Source organism: Cynara cardunculus (assembly GCF_001531365.2).
Source record: "Cynara cardunculus var. scolymus isolate 2C chromosome LG 11, CcrdV1, whole genome shotgun sequence".
NCBI classification, from domain to species: Eukaryota; Viridiplantae; Streptophyta; class Magnoliopsida; order Asterales; family Asteraceae; genus Cynara; species Cynara cardunculus.
This window is the reverse complement of record NC_037538.1, coordinates 8,813,848-8,839,357: the sequence shown is the minus strand read 5'-3', so window position 1 is coordinate 8,839,357 and position 25,510 is coordinate 8,813,848. Positions and strand designations below refer to the sequence as shown.

Sequence of the window (25,510 nt, the reverse complement as noted above, 5' to 3'; positions counted from 1 at the left end):
TTACAATTTTCTTTTGTTAACTCGACATATGAAATGATATTATGAGATTTAATTTTTTTTTTGAATTGTGCTATGATTTTTGTTATCTTACAAATATGAGAAAATGATTGAATGCACAATACATCTAGTATATTAAAAGAGTATTTCATTGAAAAATTAGTTGGCTAGAATATAAGACCCTCATTTTACAAAAAGAATATATATATACACACATAAATTATTTAAATAAATACAAAAATAACATAATATTGACAAACATCGATAATGAAAACTATAGTTTATAACGTACTTTTTGGAGAGATCTTCCTATGTAATGATCTATATTTATATATGTATACATATAAAATGAAGATCTTAGGACATGAAATGATATTATGAAATTTAAATATAAAAAATATTTAATTATGGTGGTGTTTTTATTATTTAAAATAATATATCGAAGGTCATTATATATATAATAAATATATAAAAATATCTATTTAAAATTAAATGTGACATTAAAATATTGACGTGGAATACTAGTATTGAATAGAGATAATGAATTTTATAGATGGTTATAGCATACACCTCCAATTCAGACAAGCCAACTTCCGACACCTCCCGATTTTCTCTCTCACACACAACACACACTGAATCCACTTTCTCTCTCTGGATCTCACCGATTCAACCAACCCGAACTCCCCCCACCTGTAAGTTCCCTTCCTTCCTCCCTTTCTTTTTTCTTTGCAGAAAATCCAGCTAAGGAAGAGAGAGAGAGACAGGGAGAAAAATCCGGCGAAGCATATACAGGATACACCCCAGATGTGTCTGCGTCAACTTCAGATCTAATCGTTTCTCTATCCAAGTCAACAGATCTGTTCATCCACTTTCCCTATCACCTCTACTAATCTTCTGGTATTTCTGCTGCAGATATAAACGGTACGGTGTTGTACGAATCGAAATTCCTTTTAAAACGGTCTGAGTTGGCATTTTGGACGCTTTTAGACTTTGGTGATGTTTAGTAAAATTAGTGAACTGCATTGGTGATTAATTATTTGGATTTGATGTTGTTATATAAAAATTTATGAGCGTGCTTGATTTCTATGTTGATATTTAATGAGTTGTGTTTGATTTTTTTGTTTTATGACAAGCTAATCAATGATCGTCATGTGTGCTTTAACTACGAGTTTTTGAGATTTAGTTATTACTTTTTGACAGCCAGAAATCTAGAACAATGTTAAGAGTCTAATTTGTTTACCGTTTAATTCTTGTCTAACTTACGAGATCCGGTTTTGTGCGGATGATTTAATGTACTTATTTTGTATTATCGTAGATCTGGTTTTGTTTTTTAGGGTTTTTGCTGAAGACGAAGAAACAGAACAATGGCGCCGACAACCTTTCGGAAGGCTATTGGAGCGGTGAAGGATCAAACAAGCATTGGAATCGCGAAGGTGGCTAGCAATATGGCACCGGAGCTAGAAGTTGCCATAGTGAAAGCCACTAGTCACGATGATGATCCTGCCGGTGAGAAGTACATACGAGAGATCCTGCAGCTCACATCATACTCACGAGGCTACGTGAGTGCCTGCGTTCATGCTGTATCTAAAAGGTTGAGCAAGACTCGTGATTGGATCGTTGCCCTGAAGTGCTTAGTTCTCATCCACCGGCTGTTGAATGATGGTGACTCGGTTTTCCAGCAGGAAATCATGTATGCTACTAGGAGAGGAACTAGGTTGCTTAACATGTCGGACTTTCGTGATGAGGCACACTCGAATTCATGGGATCACTCCACTTTTGTGAGGACTTATGGGTTTTACTTGGATCAGAGGCTGGATTTGATTGCCTATGAGAGGAAACAAAGCGGCGCCGGCAGTGGAGACCCCGAGAAGTCCAGGGAAGAACGGTGGAAATCGCCACCAAATCGTGGATATGATTATGATTACAACGAGTTTCGTGATGAACCTGGTTATGGAAATATGAGGAAGTCAAGATCTTCTGGGGATGTGAGAGAGGGATCTGGTGGATCATCTCAGGAGAAGAAAGATGCGACTCCATTGAGGGATATGAAACCTGAGAGGATTTTTGGGAAGATGGGGCATTTACAGAGGCTGTTGGACCGAGTATTGTCATGCCGACCTACTGGTCTGGCAAGGAACAGCAGGATGGTGTTGGTTGCCCTATACCCTGTTGTGCAAGAGAGTTTCAAGCTTTACGCTGATATATGTGAAGTTTTAGCCATCTTGCTTGATCGATTCTTCGATATGGAACATCATGATTGTGTGAAGGCATTTGATGCTTATGCTGGTGCCGCAAAACAGATTGATGAGCTGGTAGGTTTCTATAATTGGTGCAAGGATATGGGTGTTGCAAGATCATCAGAGTATCCAGAAGTTCAGAGGATAACTGGAAAATTGCTAGAGACACTGGAAGAATTTGTGAGAGATAGAGCAAAAGCTATGAAAAGCCCAGAGAAGAAACCTGAGGTTGTGGAACAAGTTAAAGAGGAAGAGCCAGTTCCCGATATGAATGAAATAAAGGCTTTGCCAGCACCAGAGACTTGTGCTCCCCCACCGCCTCCTGAGGTTGAGCCCCCTAAGCCTAAACCGCAACACACTGGTGATTTAGTGGACCTAAGAGAGGAGGCAATGACAGCTGATGATCAAGGAAATAGATTTGCTTTGGCCTTATTTGCTGGTCCAGCAGCAAACAAGGGGAATGGAAACTGGGAAGCATTTGGATCCAATGGGGAGGCTGAAGTGATCTCTGCCTGGCAGAATCCAGCTGCAGAAACTGGAAAAGCCGATTGGGAACTTGCATTGGTGGAAACCGCCAGTAATCTAGAGAAACAGAAGGCGGCAATGGGTGGTGGGCTTGACCCTTTATTGCTAAACGGAATGTATGACCAAGGAATGGTGAGGCAACATGTGAACACCAGTCAGTTAACCGGAGGCAGTGCTAGCAGCGTGGCATTGCCAGGGAAGACAGCTACGCCTGTTTTGGCACTCCCGGCTCCTGATGGGTCTGTTCAAACGGTTGGGGGAGATCCGTTTGCAGCATCTTTGAGTGTCCCTCCACCGGCTTACGTCCAAATGGCAGATATAGAGAAGAAACAGCATTTGCTTGTGCAAGAACAAATGGTTTGGCAACAGTATGCTAGGGATGGAATGCAAGGTCAAGTTAGTCTGGCAAAGATCAATAGCGGTGGATATGTGGCTCCAGGACAACCACCCATGATGCCTTACGGGGTTCCACCTGTAAACGGAGCCGGGTACTACTATCCTACTCCTTACTAATAATACATGTTTGCTCTGTATTTGTTCTTTAATCTTTTGTGTTACATATCTTGTACTTGTCCAATTGATTCCTGCATGTTTGCATTTCCACTCTATTGAGATTTGTTGGCATTTTTGTTCTTATACTATGTCCCTGTTAGAACACATGAGTAACTATATCATTCAATATGACAATGTAATCTGTAATTATTTGCTATTAAAGGCAATCTGCTACCTGTTGTTTCTTTTCTCATGATATAGCACTTGTAGCTAGCTTTATTCTGTTTGGGTCCCTTTGATATTGCTTCGTACTTTTAGTTAAAGAAAAATAGCATTAGATGCTGACTTCCTTGAAGCCCAATTATTCCTTTCTGTATTACCTCCATGTGCATCTAGGTTGAACTATATGCTCTTAGATTTTTTGATTGCAAGTGTCAAGTAAATCACTTCCATTTTAGTAATAGAAACCTTCACTTTTTGACACACTTCAAAACTAGAATTGTGTGTATGGATGATATTTATTAGGGAAATTAACAAAACTAGCCATTTTGGATGAACATCTTTTTACCTTTTTAGCCAACTTTTTCATGTTTGAATCAAAATAGCAATGATTATGCAAGTGTCCATTTCGGAACTTGCTAAGGGCTGTTTACCAAATGCTAACCCGGGTAGGCGCTTACCAAGTCATATTACCTTACCGGAAGAATATGACATGGACCAAAAATCTTACCTGGTAAGAGTGAAGCAATGACTAAGGGTTGGTTTGTTTTTTCAAAATTACCTCTTAATACATCTGAAGTCTGATTTGTTCAAAGGTTTAGATATTAAGAGCATTTGTTTTATTTCTAAAATAAGAACTTAAAAGCTCTAAATGTCCTCTGAAATTTTAAGTGGTAAACGTATCTCTTAATACCTGTTAATCCTAATTTGCCCTCTATCAAATGGTTCATATTTTGAGGGCTCGAAGAGATTTGTTAGCAAAAACTATTTATTTTTTATACTTTTGTAGAAAACTATTGTTCTTTTATATATTTTTAGTAGTTTGGCCGATTCAAATTTCAGGATACTGATGTAAAAACAAACAATCTTACTAATCCAGATTTCAGATTTTAAGACATCTCTTATAAATCATAAATGAAATCAGATTTCAACACCTCTTAAAAAACAAACACCATCTAAAAGTGTTACCCAATAAGTAAAGGGTGACGGCTTTTATCATGGTTAGCGTTTACCGGGTAAATTGTTGCATACGATGCCGTTTCTGCGCACTAAAATCTTACCTAATGAGTAAGCGATAGAGTTGAATTTTACCGATAACCTCTTACCAGGTAAGTGATTAGGAAAAATGCCCCTAAATGTACTTCTTTATGAATAAAACATGATTCTGGTGGACTATTTTGCAAGCCGCCACGTCCATTCCGCAAGCAATTACGCCAATTTCGCAAGCCCACTCCAGTAGAATCATATTTAATTAAAAAAAGTGCATCTGCGATATGGAGACTAGTAAAAACTTGGCTATTCTGGTCAAATTGAATAAAAGTAGGCTAAAAAGTGAATAATGTTTGTTCAAAATGACTGGTTTGATCAATTTTTACCATCAGAATTTCTCCTATTTTTGTCATTATTAGAAGGGGTGTTTTTGGAGATGTTTTTAGTATTGATGTACAATTTCCTTGTAATAACCTAGTTTAGTACAACTCTCCTCTTCTAATATATATTTCAATGGAATTTGTCAAATGATTTGATTTGTTGGATGATTTTAATAGCTTTGAGTTGCTGTTTTATTCTCGTACCAGTTTACCTTAGTTTGTAACATGATTGAAAACCATAGAATTGGAGTTTATAAAAGTACTCTGAAGTTCTAGTCTTTCTCTAAATGATAATTATATAGAGAATACTTTCACATTGTATTGTAGTGACTCCAGGTTAAAGATAGGTTTTAGATTCAGGAATGAAAAGAATAATGAATTACAAATCAATAACGCATTTTTTTGTTGTTGTTGATGAACCTGGATATCCAACCCGCTATGCGAGTCGACTAATCCTAGGGCGACCACCTGCTTTGTAGATAGCCCGGAGTCACCGCATTTGAACCTCCGTGGCCACAAGAGAATTTTTATTCCTCTTTGGATTTGAACCGGAGACCTTCTGGTATTTTTGATCTTTGGAGCCAAGCTCAAACCAATCAGGTACCACTCTTGTGGTGTAGGGTTTAGGGTTTACATACCATGGGATTGAAAAAAACGTGTTTTACTCTTAAAAATATAATTTATATGGCAAGATTATATACATCCTTTTGTTTAATTCATATTTCGTTACAAAATGTCATTCATCTACTTTTATTAAAGCATTCGAAATGATTTTAAAATAAAAAAGCTACATAAAAATACAAAGCATGCAAAGAAAATAAAACATAATAGTATTCAATTTGGCGTTGTAGTCAACGGAAAAAGAAAAGTGACATCAAAAAGAAAAAAACATGGTGGAATTGTAGTCATTATTTGACCGACATTGATTACTTTTAAACGGTTGAAGATTGAGATACGTATTTTTTTTTTGTTAGTGATAAGGTTTTTAATTTAAATCATCTTCAATCAAATATTAAATGAAAATAAGATTCGAGTAAATAAAATTAATAGATACACAGCAAAAGTTGACATAATTAGACTTTTATACATATTTTTTTAATAGAAATAATACATAAAAAGTCGGTTAAAGGGTCTTTTTTTCTTGAAAATCAAACTTTAGAAAGAGGTACAAAGTGGGCTTCACTCATTGTTGGAGAAACAGAAACCCATAGGTTTATGATGCGTATTGGTAACCAAACTTACATCATTGTTGTACATCTAAATATGTGTTAAAATTCAGATGCGTTGTGAAAAGAATGACCGTCTTACAAGTTATATCTGTCGTGAAATTTTTGGGGGTGGTTTAATCGACAAGATTTTGGATCTGCTTCTTTCATAAGTTTCGAGTTTTTTAACGTCATTAGAGGTTTGTCTGACTATTAGTTTTAAGACATGTAAAATTAGTGGAGATGCATATAAACCGATCCAAATACTACCGTTATCCAAATTTCTGGTTACAGATCTAAAATAAGATTGTGACAAAATTTTAGATTTGAAACATGATTTTTAAGCAAACAATAACCATTGAAATCGAATATTGGGCCAAGGCCCACTTTATCACTAGAAACTTAAGGGCCATTATTCCACGATATCATGTATGCTTATGCATGATGCATTTTTTATTTCTTTAACTATTATAATTTATGGTTGTATGCAGGGCGGATTATGTCCAAAAGTTGGGGTTACTCACACTCAATAATTTTTTTAAATAATAACATACCTAATTTAGGGGCCGTTTACCTAAACACTTATCGGGTAAGCACTTATCGGTAAAATTTAACACTATCACTTATTTACCGGGTAATATTTTATTCACTAAAACGCATCGTATGCAACAATTTATCCCGGTAAGCACTAACCATGGTAAGAGTGGTCGTCCTCGCTTATCGGGTAAGACTCTCGATTTTACAAAATCCTCAAAGAAAATTGATGTTCATTTCCAACAACTTTTCTATTTTAAATATTATAACATAAATTATATTATTAAATATTCAGTACATTTTACAAATATTATTTCTCTTCTATACATTTATTTTAGGGTGAAAATGGTATGATACTATGGTACTCCTATACATTTAATTTTAAGGTGAACATGGTATTCCTATACATTTAATTATAAGGTGAACATGGTAGGATACCATATTCTTTTTCATATATCATGTACCAACAAATTATAATTGGTATGCAAAATTGTTTATCATATACCAGCCAACTATACTTGATACCAACTTTTTTTGTTTGATACATGTTGGTACAGTATTGTACCAACATCAGAAAAGTTGAAGTTAGAAATTTATTTAAATTAAAATTGTTACCAACTAGATCTATATTCACAAAACTATCGAGCATTCACGTAACATGTTGATTTGACTTGTACCATTTATCCCTACATATACAAGCATTCAAATAATATTCATATAATATAAGTAATCACTAATAGCCTACTACAAGGAGCAATTGAGGAGTGTTGATGGATCGTACATGTGTGAATGAGTTACTAAGGTTGTTAGTGTTAGACGAATGAATTCAATCAAATTTCATATATCTATCCGTATTATAATGTAACTTTTATTATCATATTATTGTATTTACATTTTTGTAGATAATTTTTTAGTTTTTTTAATTTATTTTTAAATATTGATATGTATTTATAAGCTAAAATTGACATATATTTGTATAATTTTAACAACCACTTTTTGTATTTTAAATATATATATTTTTTGTGATTAGACTAAAATTACCAATATATAACATTTCCAATTTATACGCCAACTTTTTAGTCAAAGTTTTATTTAATTCCGTAAATATATACACATATATCAACTTTTATTTGAGTTATTATGAGTTAGAAATGATATAACATAAAAAAAAATATGAAAAGTAGGTTCTTATAAAAACCTCCATTAGACTATCTCCAACTCAACCTTTTAAAAATAAAACATTGAAATCATTAAAAATGATGAGTCCATTGAACACCAAAAGAAGCCAACTCGTCATACACTAAAAAATAACATTATAAAACATCTTTATTATAATAATAATTAAAATAATATATTTATTTATTTTTATACCATTTTATTAAACCATAATATTATACAATTATCTTTTATAATTAATGATTAATCATCACTTGATTTAAAAATAGTTATTCAATGAAATATCGTTAAAATTAAAAATGAAAAATCGATCAAGTAATGATTAATGATAGACAGGTGTTCAAATGACATTTCGATAGATGCTCAAATAAAATCATCCTTCTCCAAAAATAGCGACTTGAAATTTTTTTGTCTCCACATATTATCTAGAACCTTCTCTAAAATGGAGACATTTGGAGAAAGTAGGAGAGAGTTCATGAATTTTTTTTTTTTTTTCCTATTAATTTGGATATTCAACCCGTTATGCAAGCCGATTAATCTCAAGGTGATCACTTACTTTGCGGGTAGTCCGGAGTCACCACGTTTGAACCTCCGTGGCCACAATGGAATTTTTTTATTCCTCATTGGATTTGAACTTGAGACCTTCAGAACTTTTGAACTTTGGAACTCAAGCTCAAACCAATCAGGCACCACCCTTGTGATTGATGATGAACATTTTTTAATTTGGAGAACTTTCCATGATTGCTTAGGAATTATACATAATTTTTATAATCATCAACCAATAAGGATTCTTGAAGTTAAATATTTAGAAGGAAGACAGTAGTATTTTTATGAATTGTATTTGAACATTTTAATAATATAATTAATATTGTACTCACCAGAATGGAGAAACTATTGGAGATGAACGTAATTTTTTTTTTTTTTTAGATTTAGATTTTTAATTCCTCATTTTAAAATTTTGCTGAAGATGCTCTTAGAAATCAAGCCAATTAGGATCCATTCAAACACAAGTAAAAAATAGATACGGTGGCACATGTCACTCCTTCATTCCTCCGTCGTAATGTAAAAAAATTACAGGGTCATTGAAAGGTGTTATGTATCATTTTGTTTTATGCAACCATATATATTTTGAAACTACAACAGTAACACAAATTTCTCTTGATAAAATTGGTTTGCATGACTTTTCTCTCACCCTAGAATTGGGTTCAAATTTCGTTTGTGTCATTTTCATTAGTTGTTAGCTTTTAATTTCAGGTTTGTTATGTTTCAAAAAAAAAATACAATAAAAGATTTGAAAACATGACCTTCTATATAAAAACAGAAAACTAACTGATAAATTAGTGATTATTTTATAAAAAATATCTATATCTTTATTTCTTATAATTAAATAGTACCACCAATCGAAAAGAATTCTAAGTACGTCTCTTGTTCACAATCGATGCGACGATGTCCCATGGGTAATCTTGTAATTTTTGTAAATATTGATATGTATTTATAAGTTAAAATTGACATATATTTGTATAATTTTGACAACTGTTTTTTGTATTTTAAATATACATTTTTTGTGAATAGACTAAAATTACAATATTATTAACATTTCCAATTTATACTCCAATTTTTTAGTCAAAGTTTATTTAATTTCAAAGCAATTTAAATAATAATTATGATTTGTTTACGATTTAAATTTCAAAAATAACTTTAAAAATATATAAAACTTAATGATCAAAATGTTAAACTTTTAAAAAAATCATTTTGTGAGGGGAAATATAGGGAAGTTTTATGGTGGAAGTTTTGTAAAATTATGAACACTTGCATATTAATATTGTTTTTTTTAATTAAAAAAACATATTAAAAACCTATGTAGTTTTAAAAATTAAATAACTAAGTTTGTAGTGTTTGATAAAGTTAATATTATTTATAAGTGTTTAGTTTTAATAACAATAATTAAGCAAGATTATTTTAATAATAAATAATAATTTTTTACTAATAAAAAATAATAGTAATAAACTAATAATTATTTAGAGAAAAAAAACAAAAATCATTAGATTATAATGGTATGGAAAATAAAATAAAAAACAAAAAAATATCAAGTAATAATTAATGATGGATAGGTGTTCAAATAGAATCATCCTTCTCCAAAATAGCGATTGGGAGATTTTTGTCCCAACAGATTATTCAGAACCTTTTCTAAAATGGAGACTTTTGGATAAAGTAGGAGAAAGATGATGAAATTCTTTAAATTTGGAGAACCTCCGTAATTGCTTAGGAATTATAAATATTTTTTTTAATCATTAACCAATAAGGATTCTTGAAACTAAATGCTGAGAAGGAAGACAATAGTATTGTATGAATTGTACTGAACATTTTAATAATATAACTGATATTGTACTCATCAAAATGGAGAAATTATTGGAGATGGATGTAATTTTTTTTGGAGATTTTGATTTTTAAATTCTCCATTTTAAATTCTGTTGAAGATACTCTTAGAAATCAAGCCAATTAGGAATCATTCAAACACAAGCAAAAAATAGATACACCGGTACATGTCACTCATTCGTTCCTCTGTAATAGTGTAGAAAATTATAAGGTCATGAAAGGTGTTATGTATCATTTTGTTTCGTGTAACCATACATGTTTTGAAACCACAATGGTAACACAAATTTCTCTTGATATTCTCCCATGCTAAGACTCGGGTTGGGATCCCGTTTGTGTCGTTTTCATTAGTTGTTAGCTTTTAATATCAGATTTATTACGTTGTAATTTTTTTTCTTTGTAATGAAAGAACATGACCTTATATATGAAAAAGAAAGAACTAACTAATAAACCAGTGATTATTTTATAAAAAAATACCCATATTTTTATTTCTTATAATCAAATAGTATCACCAATCGAAAATAATTCTAAGTACATTTCTGCTCGTTCAAAATCAATGTCCCATGGGTAATCTTGTAATTTTCACATCATGAGGTCATTATTCTTTGATCGAAAGGGGCAAAGGAACATATGGCGTCTATCTATTCACAAGAATCTAAGCTTGGACCTTTTTTAAAGTTATAGTTTAGTCCTTCTGGATGCCCACTTTACACCAACTTCATTTCGTAACACTTCTCAATCCATACATGACAAAATAGGTAGGTGGATTAACCCGTTAAAACAGATAAATAATCTGATCCAGTTTGTATGCATCTCGACTAATCCTAAAAGTCCTAAAGAACAATCAGAAAAAATCCCCAGTAGCCTTACAGGACTCGAACCAATGATCTCTATAAAAAATCTTCAAAAATCCAAATATTATTGTCAATTAAACTAACTCATAAAACTTAAATAATTGTTTTAGCATTAATTTAAGATCAAAAAACAATATTCCTAGTAAAAATAATGATTGTTTCTTAAGGGGAAAAAAGTGTGGGACCCTCCTTTTTGAAAGGATGCAATGAATTAGTTGATGGCGTTACCTAATCCATAAACATTATTTCATGAAAGTTGTTGAAATATATGATTAGTTTAAACACTCTCCATTAAGGAACCATTCAAATTTTACCTTTTTCATCAAACCCATTTTCGTTACAAAAATACTACAACATTGATTCGGTGATAACCCATCGAACATGTGTACCTTAACATGGACTAAAAGCCCATAATTGTTATGTGTTTTTAACTGAATTCTACCATTTCGAAAGATATTTTAACTTTCTTGATTGATTTCGATATTTTTTTTTCGGTTTTTTATTGATGTTATTTATATTTTCTAATATTTATAAGCACCTCTCAAAGTTTATCATTCTAATTCAAAAGTTGGTTGAATGAGTGTGCGGGACCATGCTGGCGTCTTCGTAAGTCCGTCCTTTTTTTATTAAAAACTATTTTTAGTTTTTAATAATTTTATGTATTAAAATGACTTTCTTTTTTGTACGTTACGTTATTATATTTTATGGCAATTGTAGACTATTTGGAAAAAGTTAATTTATGAGTAATATCAAAATCCCGGTTGACAAAAAGTCAAAAATGTGCAGTACAGCCGTCTCTACTGTCACCAATTTTGCATCACCGATCCGTCACCATTACTTCATCCACTTCGTCACCTTTCACGTATTGCTTTAATGTTTCTATTTAAAACGTTAATTTAAATTGTATGATTGTTAAATTAACGTTATAATTTTTTTTTTGTTATAAGTTGTTGCTTTAAAAACTTATTATAATTCAAATGTATTTTAATGGTCAAATATTTCATCATCTCAGGGACGTTCTAATCTTTTTGGAAGCTTTGCTACATCTAAAACTTTTGAATACACAGTGTAGAAATGAGATATCAGATAATATATATTATGAACAAAAATAGGTTAAACCTAAAACGGTTAACAATCTGAAACTAAACATAAACCATTAATAATTTGAACCTAAATAATTCCGGCTACAGTTTTATACAAGTCAATAAAAAGATTCTAAACACATGTAAATTTAGGCCCCATAATTTCGGGGACCTTATTCAAAATCTCACATTTAACATGCTAAGGGACGACCTTGCATCATTTGTTGGATTGATTAAGAACTCAACATTTATTTTATATTTAAATATATTTATCAGATTTATATGTAGTTTTCAAAAGTTATATGTATATAATAACGTAATGTTTAATAGGTTGTTTTTAATAATTTATACCCAATGTTTTATAATATCAATAAAAATAATTATTTTCTATGTACATTTAAAAATATTGTTTACAAAACACGTTAAAATCATACACTCAAATGTATTTTTTAAAAATTATGCTATAAAGAATAATTTATCAATTAAATAAAAGTATGTTTTTCAGTCATCAGACATGTAGCTCAATTGATAAAATGATGAAGCGATTTTGTTTAAATATACAACAAGTTCAAGTTTAAATCATGTGGGAATATGGGTTCGAACTCCTTCGCTAGGGTCAGCTGTTGAGTAAGTTTTAAAATATCTTCTTACATGTGATTAATTAAAAAAAAATGAGTTTCATGTTGGATTGTTCGAATTACTGATAATCAATATTTTGCTAAAAAATAAAAGTATGTTTTATTTATACAATTCCTTTCTAGAAAAGATAAATTGCATGAAAAAGTAATGTACTTTAATTTGACTTTTATTTCGGGTAACGTATTTTAACTTGATTTCTATTTTGGATAACGTACTTTCAAAACTTTCATTTAAACTTTCATTTTGATACCTAAAATGTAAAGTTTTAAACATATAATTACTCGGGTAACTAGTTGAATCATTAAACGGTTATCATGCTGATGTGGCGAGTGACATGGTTAGTGACATGATTACTTAAATGTTTAAAACTTTACATTTTAAATACCAAAATGAAAGTTTTAAAAATATGTTATCTACAATAAATATCAAATTAAAATACGTTATTTTTTCATACAATTTGCTCTTCTAAAATAATAATAATAATAATAATAATAATAAATATAACTTTAATTTTTATGTAACTTACATAAATATTATTAAAATTGTTATATTTGATTTTTGTTAACTAAATATATTAGATAATAATTAAAAAATAACAATATAAAAATAATTGATATTGACTAATAATAATTCTAACAATTAATATTAATGTATAATATATAACTAAAATTAATTAATAATTTTTATTTATTAATACGTAATATTTATTTATAATTGATGGTAATGAATAATATCAATATTGAAGAAAACGTGATAACGAGCTCATTATAAACTATTACAATTAACATTTCAATAAACTAATTTATGTCAATTTAAATGTATACTTAAAAAAAATTAAGGGGTTGATTGTTTACCTTTTATGGTACAATTAAAAGACAGCATCTGAATCGTTAAGAAATGAATATTGTTTGACAAAAAAAAGTCTGTCTCTTAATGGTTCTAAAACATTCTGAATGATTTTCTATCATGTGCCTCTCTTAACCATTCAACGCCCTAATTCATTTTAAACAATTACCAAACAATTATATTCCATTTTGCATTATATCATGAGAGTCTCTTAATCATGCGGATCACTTAACACCAAACCATTTAACAACTGTCAAACAACTTTTTACTTATTTTTATAAAGAATACCGTGGCCTAGAAAATGGAACAGCATTCCAAAATCTAACATTAACAAGCAAGTCAAATTTAGTGATATAATATTTTTATTTTATTTGCAATTTGTATAATATAATACCAGGTTTTGTATCGTTTAGTGCAGAAAAATAAAGCCAATGCTATTATTAAAATAATAATTTGGGCAACCCACTAGCATCTGCTCATTGGATTTATGGTGGTTATTATTTAAAATATTCTGAAAATCATATAAATTGGTTTTTTAAACAAAATAATAATGTATTTTTCAATTGTATATTTGAATAAAAATATTTACCAATCATGAATATATTTTCATAATTATATCATTTATTATATCTAATAAATAACGGAATTCAACATCATAACTGACATCATTTTGAAAAATTGAGCATGACATGGAAATAATTATTAGAAAAATGCTACATACGGATTAAGTCACGTAGATTGAGTCAAAACCAAACAGAACAAAATTGATGGTTAAGCATTGCTCAAACATCCTTGTTCACAAGTGGGGAAGCTGATTGGAGGAATTAACTCGATAAATCCATCATGTTAATTACGACTCTCATATGCAGTTAAGTGTGAATGTTTTTTATCTGATTTTACAAGTCGTTGAGGATATTGAAGAGACTTACGATATATGTATAACAACATCTACAGGACTTAGGGATTGTTCATCGAACGCTTACTCGGGTAAGCACTTACCAAGTTACGTTACCTTACCGGATAAATATGGTAAAGACAAAAAATATTGCCCGATAAGAGCGAAACAAGAACCGAAAGTCTTACCCGGTAAGTGAGAGTGACAGCTTTTACCACAGTTAGTGCTTACCGGGTAAATAGTTAGTGCTTACCGGGTAAATTGTTGTATATAATGCTGTTTTCGTGGACTAAAATCTTACACAGTAAGTAAGCGACAATGTTGAATTTCACGGATAAATGCTTACCGGGTAAGTAATTAGGTAAACAGTACCATAATGATAATTATGAAGTCGCTTATTCCATATCATGTGATGTTTACATCATCTCAAGTGGTAGGTACGAAGAATCAACTGTCAAATGAAGCGATCTAAAAAATTTGAAATCAAACAAATTAAAAAATAGCAAATTTATTAGTTTTTTAATATATAGATTTATCTTAAAATTTCATTACAATTTTTTATCCTTATCAATTTCCTCTTCACATACAATAATATCAAGGTTTAGGGGCCGTTTACTAAGCACTTACTTGTCGGATAAATTTCCTCATCGAATGAACATGAAAAAGGTTAAGAATCTTATCGGATAAGAACGGTGAGAATGATGGAAAGTCTTACTTCTTACTTGGTAAGTGAGGATAACAACTCTTACCTAAATAAACGCTTACCCGATAAATAATTGTATTCGATATGTTTTGATATACTAAAATCTTACACATCAAAATAAATTATAATGTTAACTCCTATACAGAAGTGTGTTACCGGATAAACAATTAGTTAATCAGCCCCCTTAGTTCTTATATTTTGAATATGTGATTTGATATGATTTCGTCAGATGTTCTTTTGAGCTCAGCAGCGACAAATTCCTCTCTCTCCCTGCACATCTTTACCCTTCTCTTTCTCTCTCTCAGTGGGAAACTGTATAATGCCGTGTTTCATATGTTTCAGTATAATAGAGCCAGCTCCTTCTCGCCAAATTCAATGGTAATCTTTATAGGTCATTTTCTCAACATCTGGGCTTGACTCTTGTGGGGTTTTCCGCAGTTTGATGCAAACGAAGATCATGGTTGATGTTCATATACGATTTTCTCCATTCTCTTTTTCTATGTGCTTTTCCATACTTTTTTGATGCTTTGGCTTCGCTATTTGGATTCGTTTCTTTGTTAAAAGTCCATTTAGGATTCAAAAAAAAACGAAAGAGAAAACACAAATCAGCTATATTTGAATATATGATCATGGGGACTTCAGAATTATTCTGTTTATTGGTAATCTCTTGGTTCTTCTTGTTCTTACCTCACACATGCCTATCAAGTGTTCGAAGAATTGGCAAAGTGAAACCTGGATTCCAAGGATCTCAAATGCAATTCATAGACAACAACGGTTTGTTCCTAGTATCAAACACATCAAGTTTCGGGTTCGGTTTCAATGCCAATAGTGATATAACTTCGTTCACTTTGGTGATCATTCACATGAGCAGTTCAAGGATCATCTGGTCTGCAAATAGAGACTACCCAGTTGGCAATTCTGATAGTTTTGTGTTCGATGATGATGGAAATGCTAATCTACAAAGCAATGGGAAAGTAGTTTGGTCGACAAACACTGCCAAGAACGGGGTTTCTGCCATGGAATTGCTTGATTCAGGGAACTTGGTGTTTGTTAAAGATGATGGTGCTGTTGTTTGGCAAAGTTTTAGCCATCCTACAAATACCCTTATGCCCAATCAAGATTTCATTGAAGGGATGAAACTTGTCAGCAATTCCAAGAACAATTTGAGTTTTTCTTTACAAATCAAGACTGAAGATCTGATTTTATCAGCCGAATTCAAAAACCCACAGCCTTATTGGTCAATGAGCAAAGATAAGAGGAGAATCATCAACAAAAGTGGTGGAGATACTAATTCTGCAACCATTGAAGCCAATTCATGGAGGTTTTATGATGAAAACAAAGTCTTTCTATGGCAATTTGTGTTTGCAGATGATCCTGATGCTAATGCCACTTGGATTGCAGTTTTAGAAGACGATGGCTTCATAAAATTCTATAATGTCTTATCCCGAATAACTGCTAGCCTTCAAATACCCGACGATTCTTGCAGCAGACCGCAAGCTTGCTCGTCGTATTTTGTTTGTCACGATGGGAACATTTGTCAATGCCCTTTGGGCCTGGCTCAAGTTAACTGCAAGCCACAAATCGCTTCTTCATGTAGCAACTCGAAGGATTCATCGAGTCTTGTAAATGCAGGGGAGAATCTGAGCTATTTTGCACTTGGGTTCGTTTCACCCTCTTCTAAGACCGATATAAACGGCTGCAAATCCTCGTGTTTGAACAACTGCACTTGCTTGGCTATGTTCTTTGATAACAAGTCTGGAAACTGTTACCTGTTTGATCAGATTGGCAGCTTTGAAGATGCAAAAAATGGTCCGAAAGTCGAATCATATGTTAAGGTTTCAGGCACGCAATCAGACACGGGTCAGGGCCAGAAAAACAAGAAACACTCGACACGGGTGGTGATTTTGGTGATTGTAATAGTCATAGCGGGAACATTTATTATTATCGGGCTAGTACTTTTGGGTATTCGCTATTACAAGAACAATGGTTCAATTGGAGTTCCTGATGAAATCTCCGAAGAAGATACGTTCTTGGAGAACATATCTGGGATGCCGATACGTTTCAGCTACAAAGATCTTCAAGAAGCAACAAATAACTTCACTACGAAACTAGGCCAAGGTGGGTTTGGTTCGGTCTACCAAGGGATCCTAAAAGATGGGAGCCGGATTGCGGTCAAACAGCTAGAGGGGATCGGGCAAGGGAAGAAAGAGTTTCGAGCCGAAGTGAGCATAATCGGCAGCATCCATCATCACCATTTGGTGAAACTCAAAGGATTTTGTGCACAAGGAAAGCATCGGCTTCTTGTTTACGAGTATATGGCAAATGGCTCGTTGGATCGATGGATTTTCGGTAAGTTTTTGATGGATTGGGATACAAGATACAGTATTGCAATTGGTACCGCTAAAGGACTCGCTTATCTTCACGAAGATTGCGATGTGAAGATCATTCATTGCGATATAAAACCCGAGAACGTGTTATTAGACGATAACTTCTTGGCCAAAGTTTCTGATTTCGGGTTGGCTAAGCTTATGACACGAGAAGAAAGCCACGTGTTTACTACGTTGAGAGGGACTCGAGGGTACCTAGCGCCGGAATGGATCACGAACTACGCGATCTCGGAAAAAAGTGATGTTTATAGCTACGGAATGGTGTTGCTTGAGATCATCAGTGGCCGGAAAAACTATAGCTCGTCAGAGATATCGCAGTTTCCGACGTACGCTTTTAAGATGATGGAAGAGGGCAAAGGTCAGATAATTGTGGACGAGAAGATGAAAGTGGACGAGAACGACGAACGGGTGGCGGTGGCGACTCGGGTGGCGTTGTGGTGCATACAGGATGATATGAATCTAAGGCCTTCAATGACGAAAGTGGTGCAAATGCTTGAAGGGTTATGCCCGGTTCCTACACCTCCGGTGACGGCTCAAACTGGCTCACGATTCTATTTGGGCTTGTTCAAATCGGTTAGCGAGGCTGGGACTTCATCAGGGCCCTCGGATGGTAACGTTGATTCGTATATATCCGATGCTCGGCTTTCGGGACCTAGATAACATATGTATGTGATTATGAACTTGAACATTTCATAAATCTTGAAGTTATTTGTATTGAAGGTGGATAGATTTTTCATTTCATATATAATTTAATTAAAATATTTTAATGTAATTATAAAGTAAATTTCTAAAACAATTGCAATTTACCCAAATCGTTTACTTAAATGCGTAAACTGTTACCGTAAAATCCACCTATTTTATTGTTTTAAAATGTAACTATAAAATAAATTGAGTTGAACAAATTGATTATTTCAGCAAGGACCGTTTACTAAACACTTACAGTAAAATTAAAAACTATCATTTACTTACCGGGTAAGCTTTTAGTCAACAAAAACGGCATCGTATGCAATAATTTACCCGGTAAGTGCTAATTGTGGTAAGAGTACTCGTCCTTACTTACCGGATAAGACTCTTGGTCATTGTCTTGCTTTTACCGGGTAAGATTCTTGGTCTTTACTATATCATCCGTAAGGTAATGTGATTTGGTAAGCACTTACCCGAATAAACGTTTGGTAAACGGTCTCTAAATTTTAAATTAAAATAACTGTTTTTTTACTTATGTTTGATTTATATGTCTTTGGTTCTAAAAATAGATTTAATTAATAGAGAAATATTTAAAAATTAATAAAATAATTATTTAATTAACTAAAAATATAATAATGTATATATGTATACTATAGAACGGGGCGCAAACGTGTTCTGAACCGCCCGTTATAGATGTCGATCACTGGCTTCGACCTCTCCTTACGGAATCTCTGCTCTCCAAACATTCCTCAGTTTGCCTTGAGATTCAAATTTCCCGCTCAAGTTCGCCGGAAAACCGACTATGGGTGCAACTGCACCTGCACCGCCGTTAGGCCCGCCCTTTGTTCAACATCATCATCATCCTCGACCGCTGTTTCTGATTCAAGTAAATAAAACCTTTCTCTAATTTGGAAATTTTAGTTACCATGGACTTGATGCGATGAATTTACCGTTCTGTCTGAAACTTCTATACGAGATTGTTCATGATGACAACTCGTTATCTTTATCCTATTAGGCCTTTGTGTACAATTTTCTTAAATTGAAGGTATAGCTTATATGTGCATAAGATTTAGCTTTTGTTATTTGAAAAAAGCTTGTGAAGTTCGGAATATATTTCATTTCGAGTTCTTTAGTTTTCTCTTCCCAAAGTTTTGAGAAATTGGTATTTGAGATGTTACACCAAGGTTTTGTGCTCTAACATCTTACTTAATTTCTATTGGATATTGTGTATACAGTCATTTGTGTTTTGTATATTGAAATTATTGTGTGATAGGGTGAAGATAGATCCATTGTGAAACATAAGTATTTTGGTTCGAACTTCGAAGCATGGTACAGTGCTGATTGTTGATAGTACTGCCTTTTGGATTTAGCGTAGCAATTAGACCTAACTATAGATGAACGGCAATCTCTGGCGACTCTTTTTCTTTCTAAATTTCCAAATTTTTTAGGGGATGCAGATGAGAATCATGTTCCCACTTCATATGGCAGGAGAATGATGATTTCCGTGTTTGGATTTCTTTTTCCTCTACATGGATCAATGCAAAGTTCTGGTGCTAATGCTGCAGAGTAAGTCAATAATTGCAAAATGTTAAAAGGAGACTAAGTCATCGGTCGTGCCGGGATTGATTTCCTACTTCCAGACCGCAAATGCACCTTTCTTTTATCAAATCTCAGGGACATGGTCTAATCATGATGGCACGAGCGTAGTGTCCTTGTGTTCTTGTTCTTGTCTTTGTTGCTATAAGCTTACATAAGTTGGTTTTTTAAAATTGTTGTTACCATTCTGAAACCAGAGTTTCTAAAGCCATTGATTTAGATGATAACTAGGGTGGAAATGATACGCCCTATTCCTAACTAAATACAATGTTTGACCAGCCACACGGTTTGATTAGATTGTTTGACAGTTAGTCATATATTTAAATTACTCCTCAATGATTACAAAACATCTAAATTTTTTGGACCAAAATTAATGCTGTTGGTCTCCAACGATTAATAGTAGGCAAATAGGTAATTTGGATTGGAGCTTGCCAAAAAGAAAAAAGAGGTTGTATTTATTTTGGGATGGAGGGATTATGAAATTTACCATCAATACCGATGTTTTCTTATCTTTAAACTAGACATAAACTTATGTTGTTTTGGATTCAAAATTAACTTGTTTAACCACTGAAGTCGAATTGTTTCACTACCGTATGAATGATAATATAACATCTATTACGTCTCAATGCTTGTGTTCTTCTAAAATGTGGAGCCATACGTATGGTATTCAGCTTCCTTGTTGTCATAGATGAGAATAAGGAGCCAGACATTCTGATACCATAGGTAAAAAAATCATCCTTGGTTATATCTTATGTCCAAGCAGATAATATACATCACTGCCTCACTGGTAACATTAATATTCAGCAACCAAAGGGCCTTTGGCGTAGCGGTATCTGAGACTCTTAGCCTCCTAGGAGGTCAGGGGTTCAAACCTCACCAATGGTGAGGAGGGTGTGTGAGGTTATTTGTTGCATTTGTCGTATATAAATTATATTATATACTTCAAAAAAAATTAATATTCAGCATTTTGTCCAAATTTAATTTTCTCCTTGACTCTACTCTCTACCATTGTGTTTTCAAGGTAATGACGTGTTCCTATTTCTAATAAATTGATGTTTGTTTTCAGTGATCTACTCTTGTTACAGGGAGAGATAAGAAAAGTATTGTCTAAGGGGAAGGCTGCTGGTGTCCTTCGCTTGGTTTTTCACGATGCAGGAACGTATGAAATGGATGAGGATTCAGGTATTATTTGGAAAGTCATATTCTTCAAGAAATAGCTGATTGTGATTATAGCTCCCTCCACTCTAAAAGAAGGTTGTTTAGGTTATTGATGTCAAACATAGTATCTGTAGCATCTGTTGAAGAGTTTTAGCTATCTTTTTATCCTGACAATGTGAAGAACCTGTTTTAGTTTTTAAAGTTGCAAAGTAGTCCATTTGGCCTTAAAAACCAAAGGGAGTCTCTTTTTTGAAACATAGGGAAAAATTAGTTCTCTAGAACTTTTTGAATGGAACCAATGGGTCATTGGCCCAACGGCACCTGGGTTACCTGTAGAGCCCAGCCTCCCAGGAGGTTGAGGAGGGTTCAAGCCTCACCAAAGCGAAGGAGTGTGCATGAGTATTTGCTGTATGCAAATAAAATATGCTTCAAAAAGACTTTTGTAATGGAAGTTCCCTCCCGATTGGTGGAAATACCAGTCATATGTCACAGATGGTTAATTTTGAAAAGGAAAAGCTAATGGGTGTCAACTCTTATTCTAGATCTTTCCTTGATATCCAAAATATCTTCCTTCTGTTATTTCAGGTGGTATGAATGGCTCTATATCTTTTGAACTTGATAGACCTGAAAATAAAGGTCTTAAGAAATCATTGAAGGTTAACTTTAGTTGTCTTTTCACCCTTTCACTTCCTCACAATTTTTTGTACATGCATGTGTTTTCTTACAGACAGATGCCTTGTGTAAGTTTTCAAAGTTCTTATTCGCTTGAAACTAATTTATTGTTTAGATTCTTGTGGAAGCGAAAAAGATAGTGGACGAGACGCAACCAGGTTCTCATCGTCCTTGGAACTATGGCATCCTATCACCTTGTCAGTTTCTGATATTTTGTAGCATACTGCTTATATTTCTGTGAAATTTTTCGTTTCTTTTGTTCTTAAATTAAAGTGTCACTGGCCGATATGATTGCTGTGGCTGGAGCTGAAGCTGTCTCTTTATGTGGAGGTCCAAAAATCCCGGTTCAATTAGGCCGATTAGACTCGATGTAAGGGACTAATTTTTCTCACAAGTTTTATAAATGAGGTGAGGTAGGCATGCTGTGTGATATGAAGTAGCAAGCTTCAGGTTATTGTTATAATGCTATGTTTTGCCTTGTAGGGTTCCTGATCCCGAGGGAAAACTTCCTGAAGAAACATTGGACGCCTTTGGGCTGAAACATAGTTTCCAACGAAAAGGTTTTTCGTAAGTGAATATGACTATCTTGGTTCTATAGACTAGAACATTAGGTTTTATTTCTTTATACCACTTTCTTGACTAGTTTGTGCATCTCATCTTCTTTTCTCCTCACATTAAGTAAATAGGACCCAAAATCACATCCTTGTTTTGTTGAACACCATTTAGGTGGAATTTACAAATTGGCAATCTTTGAAGTTGTAGTTGATTAGAACCTGACCTTGTCTTCAAACGGGCTTCTACGTAATTATGTAATGATCAAACATGTGTTATGTAGTTTATTGTAAGTGATGCAAGACAGTATGATAGATAATGCACTAATTACTGGTTTCTTGGCTTCAATTGTGGCAAATATATCTTCTCTATATTCATCTCACTCTTATATCTTCATTATCTTGTGATGTCCCGTGAAAACTGCCATGTTTCATTTTCTTTCCAAAACTTTCAAGCAAAATTTACCTATTTACCCACAGTCATTATATTATTTGCTTTGGTTCCATGAGCAGTAAAGGGTGTTTTTGACAAGTGTTAATCGCCAAACCCTTCTGATAAACTATAAACTGAGTTAAATTTTGCAATCATGGGACAGAGTGAGTAGTAATTTAGTCGAAAGCAGTTCCACACGAAAAGAGTGCACCTTCACTTTTAATTATGATTATATATGGTTCTCTTTGCAGGCGAAGGATCGTGTGAGGAGGGAAGTTATGGTGAGAAGCGTAAGAGGAGATCTGAACCTTTGATCACTTTTAATCTCATGCCTACTCATGAATTGCGCTTTAGAAGGGAATTAGTGCGCCTCATTAATGTTGACATTCAATTAGGGATTGATCCAAGGGTGGAGATCTCTTCTTACGCTTCTTACCATAACTTCCATTCTCACTTGAACCCAACCCTCTCTTTGCATGTATCTTGAAATTTCAACCTTTTGGCAGAACACAAGAACTTGTAGCATTATCTGGTGCTCATACTCTTGGAAGCAAGGGTTTTGGAAATCCAGTTATTTTTGATAATGCATACTACAAAGTACTGTTGGAAAAGCCATGGCTATCTTCAGGTTTGTAACATGCTTCATACTATGTTAGAACAATTGTCATTTGCATGTAGAAGTATTTCCTTTCTCGCAACTATGTTCGATATGTATTAGGTAGACCATAATTGCCTTTGGCCTGTGACGGTACCAATTTGAAGAGAAAAAAAGATAAATTTGAGAAATAGTGTGTATATCCCCATTTGTTTCGACATCTTTTTTTCAATTCTTCCTTTTCCTGGTTCTTTTTTCGTTTCCCTTCAGATCATGTATCCTCACTTGACCCAACAAAATGGGACGGAGAAATCTATAACACCCACCAATTAGTTGTGATAGTTATGGAAATGATGAGTGTTCATTTATTATAATTTGAAAATTTATGGAAGATGATTATGATTCATTAATTATTATCAACGCTTTATATTAAGAAACATTCAAGATATTTATGAAACCACATATTCACTAAATTAAATGGAAGGTTGAGATTGAGTTACAATGATTGTACAAATAAAATCGGTTGTATAGTAAACCAATACCATGGAAAGGTTACAGGTCATACAAACCAATCAATTAAAATATTTATGGAAATGATGAAGGTTTATTTATTATGATTTAAATATTTATGAAAGATGATTAGAGTTCATTAATTATGGTCAACAATTTATATTAGAAAACAATCGTTATTTGTAAGAATCCATGTATTCGTTAGACTAGATGGACGATTGAGATTGGTTTGTATAGTTTGTAACTTTTCCATGGTTTGTGTTTGATTTGTCCCCTGCCTCTCTCCACACACACACACACACACACACACACACACATATATATATATATATATATATATATATATATTCATTGCAATCATTTCAAAGATAATAAGTATTGATATTGATCCATTCCTCCATTTTGTCAAAAGCATCCAAGACATTTGACTAGGAATCAAAATTTATCTAGACTATGTTGCAAGTCGAGCGTTGTAAAAGACTTCCCATTTTCCTAACGTTTTGTGTTCAGCAGGAATGACAAGCATGATCGGTCTTCCTTCAGATCGTGCGCTCATCGAGGATGATGAATGCTTAAGGTACACTGTGCACTAATGATTTCTATTTGAAATTTTATTAATGTTCTAATTGTAACCACTTAAAAGAATTGCACCTACCGATTGGGGTTATAAACCATTTTGTTTCTTTTATACCAGAATAATGGCAAAATAGATAGTAAAAAATGCTAATGTACTTTTAATTTTTGTAGTTATATATTCGAATAAAAAATTCCTCAGTTACGTTACAATTTTAACCTGACCACGAACCAAAATTTATCGATAATGGTTGAAATTTTCCATCAAATTGTTCTTTTCGTTCCTTTATTTTTTGTTTCAGATTAACCATACATGTTAGCTAATATATCCAAATTTAGACAGAAATGATGTAATATATATATATATATATATATATATATATATATTTGTGTGTGTGTGTGTGTGTGTTTCCTTCATTTATCTATGAATGATGGAACCAAACAAGACCAAACCAAAATTGGCTAGCTTTTGTTTGGTCAGGGGAAGTTTGAAACCAAATAGGATGATTTGGTCCATGATTCTGGTTAAATTCAAATCAACTCGAATCACTTATGCTTGTGGTATTTGCAGGTGGATCTCAAAGTATGGTGACGATCAAGATTTGTTCTTCGAAGATTTCAAGAACGCTTATATCAAACTCGTTAATTCTGGTGCAAAATGGAGAAGGAACTCATAGTTCCAATGCAGCATCCTTCAAACATACTGTAAGCACTTTGTTTCATATCGGCATATATAGTAGAATCCATAACTTACATTTTTGTTGAGAATTACTTCTGTCACCTTCAATTTTAGATACATGTTCAATAAAAATTGCAATGTTTTATTACGGATTAGCTTTTTGCTTATTCTCATCCTAACAACGTGTCAAACATAGTGGATATTATTCACAAATTTTCAATACCCATTTGTCCATGTTAGAAAATTCTTTGACTGAATAATATATGCATAAAATTCACATAACAAAGCCAAATCTTCCTTGGCACATCTAATCTCTTAAACAACTCAATAGAACTTATAAACTAAGGGAGGCTTTATCACACTTCCTATGTGGGACGAGTGATGCCTTAAGAACTTATATCTAGAGCTCACAAGTAATATTTCACTATCCTTTAGTGGCGGATCTAGAAACTAAGGTGGCTGGGGTCATACTTAAGGGTGCTGAAAATATTTTGAAATCGAATAATCCATCTGAACCAAAATGGT

At 33.1% G+C, this 25,510-nt stretch overlaps 3 protein-coding genes across 9 annotated transcripts; all 3 read left to right on the top strand.

Annotated features, from left to right (window-relative positions):
• The first annotated feature begins 587 nt into the window (after positions 1 to 587).
• On the top strand, positions 588 to 3,507 carry LOC112521499 (putative clathrin assembly protein At2g25430). Of its 4 annotated transcripts, XM_025130396.1 has the most exons (3): positions 602 to 689; positions 910 to 918; positions 1,332 to 3,507. In XM_025130396.1, the coding sequence occupies exon 3, from the start codon at positions 1,362 to 1,364 to the stop codon at positions 3,270 to 3,272; it is 1,911 nt and encodes a 636-aa protein (XP_024986164.1). In that variant the 5' UTR covers positions 602 to 689; positions 910 to 918; positions 1,332 to 1,361; the 3' UTR covers positions 3,273 to 3,507. The 4 variants fall into 4 exon arrangements, with proteins under 4 accessions (XP_024986162.1, XP_024986163.1, XP_024986164.1 ...); XM_025130394.1 differs by having other exon boundaries at positions 588 to 918; XM_025130395.1 differs by having other exon boundaries at positions 598 to 918; positions 1,313 to 3,507.
• A 6,838-nt stretch (positions 3,508 to 10,345) lies between these two features.
• Positions 10,346 to 18,248, top strand: LOC112522067 (G-type lectin S-receptor-like serine/threonine-protein kinase SD2-5). The gene is made up of 2 exons (XM_025131137.1): positions 10,346 to 10,379; positions 15,823 to 18,248. The coding sequence occupies exons 1-2, from the start codon at positions 10,346 to 10,348 to the stop codon at positions 18,192 to 18,194; spliced, it is 2,406 nt and encodes an 801-aa protein (XP_024986905.1). The 3' UTR covers positions 18,195 to 18,248.
• Positions 18,249 to 18,882: 634 nt separating this feature from the next.
• LOC112521260 (putative L-ascorbate peroxidase 6) lies at positions 18,883 to 25,133 on the top strand. Of its 4 annotated transcripts, none has more exons than XM_025130018.1 (10): positions 18,883 to 19,104; positions 19,667 to 19,784; positions 20,881 to 20,996; positions 21,558 to 21,628; positions 21,760 to 21,802; positions 21,957 to 22,014; positions 22,128 to 22,211; positions 23,135 to 23,256; positions 24,244 to 24,310; positions 24,878 to 25,133. In XM_025130018.1, exons 1-10 carry the CDS (start codon positions 18,912 to 18,914, stop codon positions 24,981 to 24,983), a joined length of 978 nt encoding a protein of 325 aa, XP_024985786.1. In that variant the 5' UTR covers positions 18,883 to 18,911; the 3' UTR covers positions 24,984 to 25,133. The 4 variants fall into 4 exon arrangements, with proteins under 4 accessions (XP_024985786.1, XP_024985785.1, XP_024985784.1 ...); XM_025130017.1 differs by having other exon boundaries at positions 21,918 to 22,014; positions 24,247 to 24,310; XM_025130016.1 differs by having other exon boundaries at positions 21,918 to 22,014.
• Positions 25,134 to 25,510: the final 377 nt, after the last annotated feature.

Coding starts and splice junctions, on each gene's coding strand:
- LOC112521499 (XM_025130394.1), top strand. CDS start 1,362: ATGGCGCCGACAACCTTTCGGAAGGCTATTGGAGCGGTGAAGGATCAA.
- LOC112522067 (XM_025131137.1), top strand. CDS start 10,346: ATGAAAGGTGTTATGTATCATTTTGTTTCGTGTA. Junction 10,380..15,822: donor GTATCATTTTGTTTCGTGTA/ACCATACATGTT, acceptor TCTCTTGGTTCT/TCTTGTTCTTACCTCACACA.
- LOC112521260 (XM_025130016.1), top strand. CDS start 18,912: ATGTCGATCACTGGCTTCGACCTCTCCTTACGGAATCTCTGCTCTCCA. Junction 20,997..21,557: donor TGAAATGGATGAGGATTCAG/GTATTATTTGGA, acceptor CTGTTATTTCAG/GTGGTATGAATGGCTCTATA. Junction 21,803..21,917: donor AGTGGACGAGACGCAACCAG/GTTCTCATCGTC, acceptor CTTAAATTAAAG/TGTCACTGGCCGATATGATT.